Source organism: Daphnia pulex, chromosome 8 (genome assembly GCF_021134715.1).
Source record: "Daphnia pulex isolate KAP4 chromosome 8, ASM2113471v1".
Taxonomy (NCBI): domain Eukaryota; kingdom Metazoa; phylum Arthropoda; class Branchiopoda; order Diplostraca; family Daphniidae; genus Daphnia; species Daphnia pulex.
The window spans coordinates 13,070,146-13,084,348 of record NC_060024.1 but is presented as its reverse complement, the minus strand read 5'-3'; the positions used below and the strand labels follow the sequence as shown (position 1 = coordinate 13,084,348).

General features: G+C 44.9%; 2 protein-coding genes and 2 long non-coding RNA genes across 7 annotated transcripts; 2 read left to right on the top strand and 2 right to left on the bottom strand.

The window, feature by feature from the left end:
- Nucleotides 1-2,225: 2,225 nt before the first annotated feature.
- On the bottom strand, nt 2,226-6,444 carry LOC124200888. The gene is made up of 4 exons (XR_006877403.1): nt 6,306-6,444; nt 5,075-5,677; nt 2,908-3,085; nt 2,226-2,370 (listed from the first exon to the last, which is right to left on the bottom strand). It is a non-coding gene; the product is annotated as an uncharacterized LOC124200888 (long non-coding RNA).
- Nucleotides 3,039-10,163, top strand: LOC124200849 (endoplasmic reticulum aminopeptidase 1-like). 4 transcript variants are annotated; one of them, XM_046597183.1, is made up of 11 exons: nt 3,039-3,127; nt 3,219-3,334; nt 5,027-5,648; nt 6,341-6,521; nt 6,651-6,906; nt 6,970-7,123; nt 7,209-7,428; nt 7,571-7,738; nt 7,877-8,108; nt 8,194-8,872; nt 8,954-10,163. In XM_046597183.1, exons 2-11 carry the CDS (start codon nt 3,223-3,225, stop codon nt 9,324-9,326), a joined length of 2,997 nt encoding a protein of 998 aa, XP_046453139.1. In that variant the 5' UTR covers nt 3,039-3,127; nt 3,219-3,222; the 3' UTR covers nt 9,327-10,163. The 4 variants fall into 4 exon arrangements, with proteins under 4 accessions (XP_046453139.1, XP_046453137.1, XP_046453140.1 ...); XM_046597181.1 differs by having other exon boundaries at nt 3,054-3,130; nt 3,220-3,334; XM_046597184.1 differs by lacking the exon at nt 3,039-3,127 and having other exon boundaries at nt 3,189-3,334.
- Nucleotides 9,018-12,180, bottom strand: LOC124200892. The gene is made up of 2 exons (XR_006877408.1): nt 11,976-12,180; nt 9,018-9,358 (listed from the first exon to the last, which is right to left on the bottom strand). It is a non-coding gene; the product is annotated as an uncharacterized LOC124200892 (long non-coding RNA).
- Nucleotides 11,500-13,877, top strand: LOC124200872. Its single transcript, XM_046597227.1, has 5 exons — nt 11,500-11,945; nt 12,104-12,178; nt 12,240-12,444; nt 12,512-13,092; nt 13,164-13,877. The coding sequence occupies exons 3-5, from the start codon at nt 12,345-12,347 to the stop codon at nt 13,524-13,526; spliced, it is 1,044 nt and encodes a 347-aa protein (XP_046453183.1). The 5' UTR covers nt 11,500-11,945; nt 12,104-12,178; nt 12,240-12,344; the 3' UTR covers nt 13,527-13,877.
- The last annotated feature ends 326 nt before the right edge of the window (nt 13,878-14,203 follow it).

The following is a 14,203-nucleotide window of genomic DNA, read 5'->3' as shown; positions in this document are numbered from 1 at the left end:
CATCTGAACGAGGGGGGATTTTTTCACAAAGAAAATACAAATCTCTTTTATTCTTTTTTCCCCATTTATATTTTTAGTTGGAGAATCAATCGACATGAGGGGGGGATGAGGAGTCATTAGGGACGTGTGCACCCCACATCTAAAAGTAGTGGGAGAGCAGAGCAGCTCACGGGGATTGGATTTTTATTTTTAATAGAAGAAAAAGAAGAGGCTTGTTCCAGTATAGCAGCGGGACTTGATTAGTTCAATTACTACTCTTTACTACTTATAAGAGTCTAGGAAAGGGGGAAGGGAAAGGGGATGTAATCTCGGTGGCGTCGAGACGCCGCAGATGGCGCCGTTCATGTATACCGGGGTAGGGAGGACGAATATCTACTACTACTGTTCTTCTACATCTAGAATATCCCGAGATGAAAATAAAAAGTCAAACGGATCGTATCTGGCGTAATAAATGGGCTAGGGATGGCGGATGAGATACCCCCAACAGAGGAAGAAAATAAGTTCCTTTTTTCTCTCGGCCGGGATCCTATAACTGTCACCGTTGGAAGCAATGACTTGCATCATAATATTTCTCTAGTACAAAAAATAAAAAAAAGAAGATTGGCTCGGCTAGTCAGTATTTTTTTTTTAGCCTTGTTGATTTATAGATTCACAATCTTTTACACCCGAAAGAAGAAGAAGAGGGAGGGAAGTGTACATCTCGGAATTGTTTTGGCGGTGGTGGCAGAATATAAAGAAATCGATCCGGCGGGGGGTGCAGGAAGTGCCTAGCTAGAAGGGGGGTGGGCGGAGGCAAGATCATCCGTATACATAAGAAATGAAATGTTTTTTTTCCTTCTTCTTTCTCAGTTTCCTTTTTTGACAAGTCTCGAAAAAGAGGATATGAAAGAGAAGGAAAACAATAAAAGGCAGCGCGGGGGGGAAAAGGAGCTAACATGTTTTTAGGGCGACAAAGAAGCAAAAGTTGTTATCTTCTTTTTTTTTCTCGGCATAACAATAAGACAACAACTTTTCTTCTTTTCTTTTCTTTCGAGGGGCTTTCTTCTCTCGCATCCGCCCAGCAATAGCAAACAAATATGCAGGAGCCTCCCAACTTTGCTCGACTCTCTTATTGCATCGACATAATAATCTGGCGAGGTCATATTCCCAACAACAACAACAACAGCCACCACCCCCCAAGATCGATTGGAAAATGAGAGAGAGAGCAACTGCATCCGGCCAAAAGAGATACTACTAGTCCCTTTTTATTTATTTTTCTAGGAGAGGAAAAAAGGGGAGGACTTTCGGTCCATCCGTCTGGGTTCTGGTGTAGTAGTATTGAATCAAGCTCTGGCGGCAGAGGAGGCGCATCACACAACTTATCGATTGGTTCCATCTCTCTCTCGTCTTCATTGCTCCCAGTCTGAGAGGGAGGAGAAACGGCGAATGCTACGTCAAGTAGAGGAGGGAAAAGTGCAGTACTCGGCGCAATGCTGCTGCTGCTACTGCCCTTCTCTCCTTTTTCTCTTATTTTTAGATTTTCGTGTTCGTTATGAATTTTCTGACATGGCAAAGAGAGAGGGGAGAGAGTCTCTCCCCCCATCGCACAGCGTCGCGTCTGTCGTATTTGTTAACAAGGTATCGATCGCTTCCCCCCTCCCTCGGTCGTGGTGCCCAGCGTCGACGGGCGTCTACCAAGAGTTGCAAGACGGGCCAGTATTACATAAAGGACTCCGAAAAAACTTTTTTTCCAGAGGGGGGAGAGAGAAAGAAGAATAGAGGGGGGAGGGGAGGTTTAACACCCATCAACGCGGCACTCTATAATACTCGAAAAAGATCTCCCCCCGACGCCGGGATATCAAAATAACATTTGCACATACAAGGATCTCGAAAAAAGATGAAACCCCCACCGAAAGAAAAGGAGAAAAAATTGCGCGGAATAAATAATCAAGTCGTTTGTGGGGGTTGGAAATGGATTAATGATCCCGCGTGACAGGTAACAATGATGAGGAGAGACATTTTACCCGTCATTCCAGGAGCTGCTGGAAAAAGAAGAATATCGGTCGTCACGGAACAAGTTAACGGCGCGAGTAAAATAGCTCTAAAACGATGTTGACACGTGTAGTGTGTGTGTACACGAACCACCACCTTTTCCCCCCACTCCTCCTGACGAAAAAAGGCAAATAAAAGTAAATCGATGGCCTTAAAACTAAAAGGGGGGGACAAAACTCATGGACAAACCTGATGTCAAAAAAGGGAATGAAAATGACATCCGGCTTCCGTTGGCGTTCCCCCCTTCTGTCTTCCTGATGAATTCCGGACAGGGTTGGCAAATGGGTCAACATTGACTTGGGAGCTCTTGAAAAATCCTTCCAGTGAAAAGAAAAATCCCTGGAAAAAAGAAAAGAGAGGGTGGCATCATCAACGACGCCCAGGGGAGTCGGAGAGAGAAACAGGAGCGAATAACAAACAGAAGGAGCGACACATTTGATTCCTCTTTTCGACTGGGATGGAAGGAAAAAAGAGAAAATATGAACAGATCAGGAGCGGGGGCCCGTCTCTCTTCCTCCCTGCGCACCCCACTCCACAAGATAAAGAAAACAACACCCAAATGTATACATCACGACTTCACGAGTCAGATTGTGTGCATAAAATATGACGTTCAGCTCTTGGAAAAATTCACGGGCGGTTGAACGAAAGTTCCCGGATCTTCATCCTCGACTCTTTTAACCACACAGTCCCCCCCCCCCTCCCTATAACCGACACATAAGAAACAGACACAAAGAAACAGTTGGTTCGACGACACAAACACTGAAGCTGATTCACGCAACACATTGTGACGTGGCCGGGTGATGTTCCGGCACACACATCTCAAAATGTTGAGGGGGGTGAGGTGGATTAATAAAGCCAGGCACATTTTCGGGTTACCTTTTTATGGAGCTTAGATAGTTTAGAAAATAAAACTGGAAAAATTCTGGATTGCCAGATGTCTGCCCAGTGTGTCTGTGTGTGTATGGCAAACTTATTTCCCCGGGTCTCCGGCTGTGTGCAATATCATTTGGATAAATCCCTCCCTCGGGGCTACTCGTCTCAGACTTTCAGTTCCCTGGAGCCAATCAAAGAAAGAAGAAATTTATTAGAATTTCTCGTAAGGATTTTTTCTTTTTTGACAAGTCAATCCTTATTCCTTATATTCAGAAACTTAATTGAAATCTTTGGGCGAAATTGTAATTTTCGAGGTCTATGGCATCAGATAGGACCATTCGACTGCAGACGGTCCGATCCTTTCCCGAATACAACACGATGAACCGATCGGCGGGATCATTGGATTTGAGCACGGCAACATCAGCACCAGGTTTCTTTTTCTTCTTTCCTCTTTTTATCTTGAAACAAATGACCAATGCTTCGTGTTGAGCTTTCGGCCGCCACCCGAGGGCGCTAGTGAATCGTTCAAATGACGTGCGTGAATCTAAAAAGGATCTAGCATTTAGAATTCTGTTTCCCAACGACGTCAGAATGGACAGACACCCATTTTCACCCCCCACATATCTATCGGTGGCATCTTATTCTTTTGTGTAGTCTCGAACGCTCCTGGGCCCTGAATGACGGGGTGCGTGAGTCAACCGAGTTTAGACATTTCAGTAGCAACAACAACAACAACAACAAAGGCCAGGCCAGAGAGAGAGATAGAGACTTTGACTTTGTATGTGCAGCTAGGGACTGCGAGTAGAGGGGGGAATCGACTTTCCTGCCTTTATCCGACCACGTTGGCCAGTCTGCACACACAACAACACGATATTATTCCGAGAGAGCAGCACAAAAGAAGCCAAGGTCTCGTGTGTTGGGGCAGCTCCTAATACAAAAAAAGACGAGAAAAAATGGCTCACGTTATGTTTATGGACTTTTCCGCATTTGATTGATTAAACAACCCCCCCAACCAGAAATGGAGACCCGCCCCCTTTTTTCTCAAAGTAGAATTCATTATTTGTTCTTTAAAAAAGTCCTCTGCGAATTCATTTCGTCTGAGAAAATCGAATCTAAAATAGGAGCTGGGATGCAGGGGCAGAGCAGTTCAACATTGGAATCGATCGAATCAATGAATAGCTAATGAAACAGAGCGAGTCGGCACATAGATCGACTGGAAATAGAGAAGAGCGGGGGTAGTAGTAGGTAGTAGCAGTAGATGATGGCGTCATCGATCAGCGCAGGCGCAACACCACGGCGTCCCAGACGCCGAGGTACGTCGGGGAGAGGGGAGATCAACCATTGTGTGCTGCTGCTCCTAGCAAAACAAATTCGGTAGAAGGGAGGGGGGATGATGCGCCAACTATTGTGCGCCGTGATTTGGCACTCGGAAAAGGCCAAGAAGAAGCTGCAGTCCAAACAAGACTCTCGTCTCTCTCTATTTCTTTTTTGGGTGAGTGCGTGAGTGTGTCAGTGTTACCGACGCGTCCTCCGACGCTACTCGCAGGATTCGCAACGTCTTCCGACAAACATTTTACGAAATTTTTTTTTTTTACATTTTTTTTTTAAAAGCTTCCGGTAGGGGGGGACCATCGACCCCTGGACGTGAGTGTCCCGACACTTTTTCCCTCCTTTTTTTAAAAAAAATCGGTTCGAGTGCGCTCGAAAGAAAACATCATGACGTGACGTGAAAATCCTCTTTGGTGAAATTCTTTCAACTCTTGTGTTTCTCGAAAGAAGAAGTTGAGCAGCAGCAGCCCAAAGTGGTTACTCTTCAGAGTGTGTGCGGGAATATATATTGAACGATAAAAGAGAAAAAGTTTGTGTGTCGGTGTGTTGGGAAGGTTGGCATCAAGGTCTATCACAAACTTTTGAAGGGAATCAAATCAAAAGATGGATAGTAGCGCTAGAAGGAGGCCGGACCGCAATGCCGGGCCTAATGCCTATCACGAAGACGAAGTGACTGTCTTGACTGGGCCCAGTAAAAGTGCTGGAATAGGTTCGACTTATTCCTCCTACCCCACACTTTTTTAAAATTGAATTTCCAGGTGGGTACTAATGAATTGTTTTATCTTTAATGTAGAGGATGGCAAGATCAATTACGAGAAGGGCGAATTCTATACGAACCCACCGGTGGCGACGTGTTCCAGGAGGCAGGCCGTCGTCATTATTGGACTCATCCTGGTGACGCTGTTGACCTGTTCGCTCATCATTGCCTTCGTCAGGCCCAGCCATTGCGGGCACGTCGACGAAGGCGGACTGGATTTCCACGAGGAAGTCGCCGTCACTGCTCCACCGGAGGCCATCGCCACCAACGGCGAGCCGTTCCCGTGGAATGACGTCCGACTGCCCGACTCGATCGTCCCGCTCCGCTACAGCGTCGTCCTCCACCCCAACCTGACGACGCTCTTCCTACGCGGCCAGATGGAAGTCGTTTTCGCCGTCCAAAAGGAGACCAATTTCATCGTCTTTCACGGCAAGGACGTCACTCTCACCGTCGTCATGGTCAAGGATAAGAACATGAGAGAAATACTCACCACCAGGACCCTCTACTACCCTTACCATCAGCAGATCTACATCGAGCTCAAGAATTATCTCCTGCCGGGCAACAATTACTCGCTGGCACTCCGATACGAGGGCATGGTCCGCACCGATCTCGAAGGCCTCTACCTCTCCAGCTACAAAGCGCCCAGCGGAATGAAACGGTAAGTCTCGACTGCTTCCGGGTTTTTTCCTATATTATAGGGGAAATGTCAAAAGAAAAATAAGTCAGACATTTATAATGGGGAGAAACGGCGTGAAAGGTCATGAAGATGAAATACGTTCAATTTCAAGCCGGCCATAAAGACATGCCATATACTACTAGTTATTCTTGGTTAAATGGATATGTATACTCGAGATTTATGGGCAGGCTGTCTAGACCTTAATAGGCTGCAGGATATAAATGGAGGTCTGCGATAAGGGAACCTTTATCCCACATGATGGTTTTTAAACAAAATAAAGAAAAAAGGGAAGCTTCTGAGAGAGAAGGAGGTTTTTGGCTGGTGCTGTCAATCTTGCACAAAGGACCTTCAGGGGAGTGCGTTCCCAAGAATAGGAATCCATGATTGGGTTCAGCCCCCCCGAAACAGCAATCACTCTTTTTCACTAGGTGATTGCCAGTAAGGGACTGACAGAGTGGCTCCTTATTGAATTGAGCGAGACCTTTCACTCTGAAAGATTCACTACACCAAGCAGCTGATGCTGTTGTGTTTGAAATAAAGGAGAGAGCTCATTTTCACTTTGCGTGCACTATACCCTGCATAAATGGGTTTGATCAGGAGTCATTTAAAAAGGAGAAATCATGATTAATAGAGAAACACCTGATATTCATTTCTCATTGTTGTGTCACCGACAGGTACTTGGTGACGACTCATTTCCAACCGACGTCAGCTCGTTCAGCTTTCCCATGCTGGGACGAACCCAACTTTAAAGCTCGTTTCAAGATCGGTGCCGTCCGCCAACGCAATTACGTGGCCCTCTCCAATATGCCGTTGGATAACACGGAGGATGTGTCCATCTTCTGGGGCAGTGGATTGGTAATAATTTGTTTGTCCGTTCCTCTCACGTCAAATCGAAAGAAAATAGGAAAACAATCGACAGTGCCATCTAGCGGTCAATCTAAAATGAAATGAAAACACGCAATGTTTGTTTGTGTTTTCTTGCAGGTTCAGGACAATTTTCACGAATCGGTAGCCATGAGCACTTACCTAGTGGCGCTGGTGGTCAGCGACTACGGCCGAATTCAGGAGGTGACCAAGACGGGTGTCACCTTATCCATTTACGCCCCGCCTCACATGACCAACCAGGCTGAATTCGCTCTCAAAGCGGCCGTCAAGCTCTTCGACTATTTCCAGTCATTTTTCGGCTTCAGCTATCCTCTGCCCAAGTTGGATCTCATCTCGATGCCTGACTTTGCAGCTGGTACGATATAATCCCCCCGAAAAATTATACATAATGTCGATCCTAAAAATTAATTTGAAATAGGCGCCATGGAGAATTGGGGATTGGCCGTGTTCCGGGAGAGCGCTCTCCTGATGGACAACAACACAACATCGTCATCTGCCAAACAGCGGGTGGTCCTGATCATCGCCCACGAATTAGCTCACCAATGGTTCGGCAACCTCGTCACGATGAAGTGGTAACCTTGCATTCGATTGATCCCCCGACCGATTGTAATAGCTCCTTAAATCAATGGCCTTACTTTTATAATTGGGAAAAAAAAGGTGGGACGATCTCTGGTTGTCGGAGGGATTCGCCAGCTTCGCCGAGTACATTGGCGTCCATCACATCTTCCCGGAATGGGCCATGATGGATCAATTTATCCACTCCAAGACGATGCCGGCCTTGAGAACGGACGCCCTATCGACTTCTCATCCAGTGTCGGTGACCGTGGCCGATCCCATCGAGATTGAAGCTATTTTTGACACAATCTCCTACAACAAGGTAAAGGTCACAAAGGTCCCTCCCAGTCAGGAGTTGAAAGGGCCTCCCGGCTCCTATATTTAATATAAACGTTATAATCTAATCAATGTGAAACATTGTCCGATTCAATTTGTGTTACTTTTTTTTGATTGCCTTTGAAAAGGGAGCGTCCATCTTGTACATGCTGCAGCGTGTGCTGGGAGAAGAGATAATGCGGCGTGGGCTGATGCTCTATCTGGAACGTCATCAGTACGGCAACGCCAATATGGACGATCTATGGCACGCACTCAGTCTGGGAACGCTTAACTCTTCGCATCCTGTCCCCGTCAAGGTAGTACATTTTCTATTGATCTTCCTCATTCTTCTTTCGGCCGGGGTGAAAAGTTTATACATGGAAGACCTGCGGCGGCGGCGGCGCTGCGCATTTCTAGAAAACGGATCGATGAATTGATGGGAATTATATTCGCAGGATATGATGGATACTTGGACACATCAATTGGGTTACCCCTTGGTGACGCTCCGTCGCCATGGCAACATGATTCACGCCTCGCAAAAGCATTTCCTGCTGGTGAACTCGTCGGCCCACGGCGCCAACTCCTCGCACAAATGGCACGTGCCACTCAGTTTCACCACCAGCGCAGCTCCCAATATCGAAACGCAAATCTGGATGAGGGACCCGCTATCGCTCAGGGCATCAGACAGTATGACACACACACACACACCTGCTTAGCTATAAATTCAAATTTGATAAAAAGAAATGAATTATTCCAATTGATTTGATTGCAGTTAACTTTGAGATACCCATGAACGTTTCGTGGATCAAAGCCAACGTGAACGCTAGCGGCTATTACCGTGTCAATTACGAGCCGGCCATTTGGCAGGCGCTAATTCGTGTGCTGGCCAATCAGCCAACGACTTTCAGCCCGGCTGATCGCGCCCAGTTGATTGACGACGCCTTCACCCTGGCCTGGGCCGGCATGCTCAACGTCACCGTACCGCTGACGCTGAGCCAGTACCTGGTTAATGAAACCGATTATCTGCCCTGGTCGACGGCCTTGACTCATCTCCGCAAACTGGACACGGTCCTGTCCATCCGGACGGCCCGTCGCTCTCTCCACTGCTTCGTGCGCCACCTGGTCACGCCTCTCTACAGCATCATGGGCTGGACGACCAAAGTGCCGCACATTCAGAGCTTGTTGCAGCGCGAAATACTCGAAGCGGCCGTCTACTTTGGCCTGTCCAGTGCCGTCAATGAAGCCCGTCGACTCTTCACCCAGTGGATGTCTGGCCAGATGCAACTGCCGCCCGACATTCGTGACATTGTCTACTCCACCGGAATCAAATACGGTGGCTGGACCGAATGGGACTACTGCTGGCAGAGATACAAGGAGACGACCGTGCCGGATGAGCGGCTCAACTTCTTGAGAGCCCTGGCCGCTTCCAACGATCCCTGGATCCTGCAACAGTAAACAATGAAACAATTTTTACAACAATTTTTTACAACTTTTATACAATTAAATCTCAATTTTGATAATTGACTTGCCAGGTATTTGGATTTTGCCATGGAACGGAACTCGATCCGCGTTCAAGACATCCGGACGGTGGTGGAATCGGTGGCTAGGAATCCGGTCGGATCTCTGCTAGTCTGGCGTCAATTGCAGACGCGCTGGAACATGATCGAGGTCACATTCGGTAGAGCCTCGTTCACGATAGGCCGGCTGATCGTGGCGGCCGTTTCGCACTTTCACGACCCGCTGGATCTGAAATCCGTGCAGACATTTTTCCGCAACGTCAACGTCGGAAGTGGTAAACGTTCGCTGATGCAGTCCCTGGAACTTATCCAGGCCAACATCAATTTCTTGAGCAAAAACGACCGGCAACTGGAACAGTGGCTCAGCCGGAATTCGCCTCGCTGTTGAAATTCCTCCTAACCGGAAGGACGAGAAAAACCCTGAAGAAGAAAAAAAATAAAAACAAAAAGGAAAAAAAAAAATTACAAATTTGGATGACATCCGTCGTGACTCTGAAACTTTATCCGTTCATTACATCATAGAATGTCGCTCATTATTTAATAACTAACTATTACTAACTACTATATACCTGTATACATATATAACTATCCTAATTGTCGTCTGAAATGTCATTTTTCAGTGTAGTTTCTCCCAGCCACCACCACCTCGATCCTCCAAGAAAAAAGGCTTTTTTCGATGCCCATCCAAGATGTCTGTGTAACTAAAATAATTCAGTTCGTGATGATTTTTGAAGGTGGGCTCGAATCCATGTGTTTGAAAGTACTGGGAGAGTTGTGTTAAAAAATCCACCCACACAAATGATGAAATGACTGGCTGCTAAAATAATCTGTGACCGTGAGTCTTAATTAATCTTCTATATTTTTCTCAGAATGTTCTCATCGTGAGCGTTGACATTCCCCCCTCTCTCCATCCCATTTGAAGTAATAATTCTGACTCATTAATAATAATTAGTCTAATAATTTAATAATGAAAGACGGGACAGTATGTCGTCGCTGGCTGCCCAGAAATAAATCCCGCCCACCACTGTGCTGGTGGGAATATTATGAAGAGTGGGCAAAAGGGGGAAAAAGGATCGCGTCCAGCACATGATTAAAAGTTGCAAACTAATGAAATCACCCCAGTACATAAATGTGCCATGTCTCTTTCTCTCTCTTCTCGTGCAATCTCTTGATCCCCCAAATGTACAATTTCAAAATCCTCCCCCAATACGCCCACATACATTCACACCACACACAAAAATGTCCAGAAATTGTCGTACAAGAAATTGTAATTTAATTCATTTGAAGAAGAAATTTCGAGGTTTTTTACTTCTTATTTTTCTGAGTTTCAAGTATTTTTTTCCTCGTTGTTTGGTTGAAATAAAAAAAAGGTTTGGTTCTGATTGATCGTCTATGAAAAAAAAATAAATAGTTGGCTTTCTTTACCGTCGTTCTAAACTCATATTCAATCTTTTTTTAAAAAATTAATTACAAAGAAAAGGTGTGACAAATTTTTCAGAAAAGGTTAGGTCACTGCCACCAGGTGTCGTGATCGGTTATTCAACCGTATATCCACACATCGGCGGGACTGTGTCTCGGCACCGGGAAAAAAAAAAACCAAAATGCAAAAAGAATAAAAAGAAAGTCGCCTATAACAACAGCGTCTCGAATCTTAGACTGTCGACATTTTGCTTCGTAGTATTTTCCCCTATCACTTTTGAGCAGCCTGTTTGGAATGCCCACCGTATTCGGTATTCTTCTGGTGATTTGGCGATCGTAAACGAAAATCCCCTTCACGAATTGAGCCCCGCAATCCATTCCGATGAGCGTATGCAAGTTGAGAAACATTCAAAAGTATGGCAGCAGCGCTATTTGAATTCCTAGCGGAAGTTCAAGATTATTTCCATCACACGAGGGTGCCAGTTAAGAGGAGAAAAATTGTGAGATCAACTTTAGGTGAACGATAAAGTCGTAAAAATGAGTCAACGGCTAAATATCGCACAGAGAATTGATAACCGCTAATGCCATTAAGACTATCGGACCGGTTATATTTTTTATTGTAGTGTACTTTTGACATCGTTATCTCTCATCAGAACCTTGGAGACGGCACAGACTGTACCGTGATCACGTTCCTAGCGCGTGATCAGTGCAGCCATAACCTACATAGGAAAAAATGGAGAAAAAAAACTAATTTTCGCATTTTCGGGATGCAAAATATCGTCTGGTCATCTAATAACGTTCAATTTTTCACCGAAACATTCTAGAAAATTTGTTAATTCGAAAAAAAAATGTCTTCTCCAAACCGTCCAGTCACGGCCCGTCAGCGGATTTTGTCATGGTACATCCAATTTGGCATTCCTACCACACCTTGTGAGTGCACCAAGGGGAAAAAAAATTCCCAAAACATTCCGCTCTAATCTTCGAGGTTAGGACGAATCAAATAAAAACTCATGCGCAGTTTAATCCCGCGGGTCATTTTGCATAGGCAAGAGTCCACAGGAGTAGCCGCACGAAAATTCATCGCTTTTACAGTGTACCATGTCTCGAGCCTCCGATTTTCTTCAAACATTTGACCAAGATTTGTTTCCATTGGACGCCAGAGAGAGCGCGTGAATCGTGACCCGCGTGCCAAAACGTCAAAATGCCTTAGAAAGGGACTCGCCGATTTGCCAGGAAACCACTGCCAGGCACTGGCAACCGGTCAGTCCCGCCTACGATTGTATAGCCGGCAGCTAAACTTGTAAAAAAAATATGTATCGTCATCCGAGAGCTTAAATAGAACCCAAACACGCCCTTCGAGCTCAGTCCCGCGTGAATCTTCGTTCGAAGCTATTGTGCACTGCAGCCAACTCTCTCTACACAGTCAGCGCGTCTTGACTGACGCAATCGACCGATTTTTCCCGCAAACTACTGGTCTGCGCCCTGGTGACTCAGCTCCTAGTTTTTGGTTATTTCTCAGTGAAAAAGTATCTCAAAAGAAACATAACTGGATTCCTGGTTGACTTTTCACCGATTCCCCAAAAGACAGGTAAAGTCTTATATTACATAATTCACTAACCTCAATTTCAGTTGCTTCAGGTTATGTGCATTCTTGAGCTTTTAAAGGCCACTGCCAGGTGGCTGGATTGTTGTGACTTGACATAATTGTTAACATTTGTTTTCTCCTTTGAATATGGATGATGACAGGACACGGAGCCTGCTGCTCTCTCACAGCGTCAGCAAACCTCTGCCATCATTTCTCAAAAAGGGAACACACTCGAGGTTAGTTTTTTGTCAAGGAGTTTCTCAACTTATTCTTACCTGTTGAATGTTGAAATTTCAGAGAACGAAAGTATGCATATCACCAGCAGGTCATCCCAGATGGAACTTGAACCCACTCGAATGTCTCCAAATATCCAAGCCTCCAAGTACTGCCTCGCCAGCACTGATGAGCTTCTTAGCATCACCTTCAAATATGGAAACCAATATGGACATAATGAATTCATTCAACAACTTTGCTATGGATGATCCTACTACACCCCTCTGCAGTAATTATTTATTTCTGTAAACTTTTGATTTCAGATCACATAATGTTTCTTTTTATTCTCATTTTAGTCCCTGTTTGCAATTCCTTTGATCAGGAATTCCAATTGCAGGAAAATATTCATCTCAACATGCTACCACAAAATACTACACTAAAATTCAGCGGCACAGCAGAAGCAAGCCCTACAAATGCTCTTCCTCATCAATCACCTGATGAGCAGATTGAATTACCATTAGACCTGTTTGATTACCTGGAGAATGTTCCTTTTAATATTGAGGAACTGATAAAAGAAGAAGACAGCAGTTATGGCACTGTTCTTTGCGATGCCGGGAGCTACCATTCCCAAACAAACAGACGACGAAACTCGAATGCGGACGTTCAAATGTCTGTTGAACCATCTCCACCACCTTTTGAATTCGTTGACGTTCAGCATCCAATTCAAATTAAGACTGAGGATGTCGAAATGAATTACGAAGAAATGTGCTCTTTCTCATCAATTTCTAACTATCAAATGGAAGAAAACGTTAAGCGAGAGTCCCTTCATCTAAATTTGCCGCCGATCCTGCAGCCCATCACCACCCCTTCAGAAGGAGTTGTAACAACTCCTGTTCTTATTAACATGCTTTTGGAGAAGGAAGAAATCCGTAAACAGGTATGGAATCTTCTTATCAATTGATTATTTACCCGCCAAATATTTATTTAAAATCATTTTGAATATCGCAGATACCAGAACCAGTCGACATCAAACCGACATCTTTGGTTTGTTCCAATCTGCCTCTAGTCCTTCAAGACATCAGCAGCGATTCTGCCACCGAGAGCTCCTTACCCCCAACGCCGATTTCCCGCACTAGAACCAACACCAAACGTGCGAGCAATAACAGCGACATACGTCGCGTGAGGAACAACGAAGCGTCAAGGAAGTCGAGGCAGAATAGACGCAACAAGTTGCAGACCCAAGCGCAGCTAGTCGATGTTTTGGAGGAAGAAGGTCGACGTTTGCAGAACACAATTAAAGAGCTTGAATCGCTGAAAGCCGAAATTATGAAGTACATGACGGGCAGCAATAAGTTGACGACCACGCCTTAGCAACCACACCCAATCAGCATGAACTTATATATAACATCTAGAAACAATCCTTATTAAAATTTATATATTTAACCAACCAAATCATCAAAGCTGTTGAGAGCATCATTCCATCACCCTTTTTCTTTTTGTTCGGGGTTCTCTATACTTAGTCTTATTATTAAATCCTATCTGGCTTTGATCGAGTTTAATAACATTATCCGACTCGAATATTTCTTGGCCGAATTTTACCTGTTTGTATCAATCAAGTGAATTCAACATATTGAAAACCTTGAACACACATACACAAACTCTCGCTACTAAATTTGAGAGACATGTTATACGACGTAATACACTTCCAATTCGGCTAATCAATTAATAAATTCATTGCCCCGCATTCATTTTGAAAAATCAGTCGATTCTCCCATGGAACCGGTTCGTTGGACGGAAAAATTAAATTTAAAAAACCAGTTCGCACCAGTTTCAGCCGAAAAACCTCACGGCTGTTTAGTCTTTGCGCGTGTTTGACATACACATTCTGTCGTTCACCTTGAAGTCTAGTAGTTTGAGTTTGAGACTTTGAATGTGGATATTAAAGGTCGTGATTTAACCTGTTTACTCAATCTATTCATATTTTCGTTGACTTGGAACGTCTGGCACCCGGATGCCCACAAACAGCAAATATTGAAATATGGTCAACT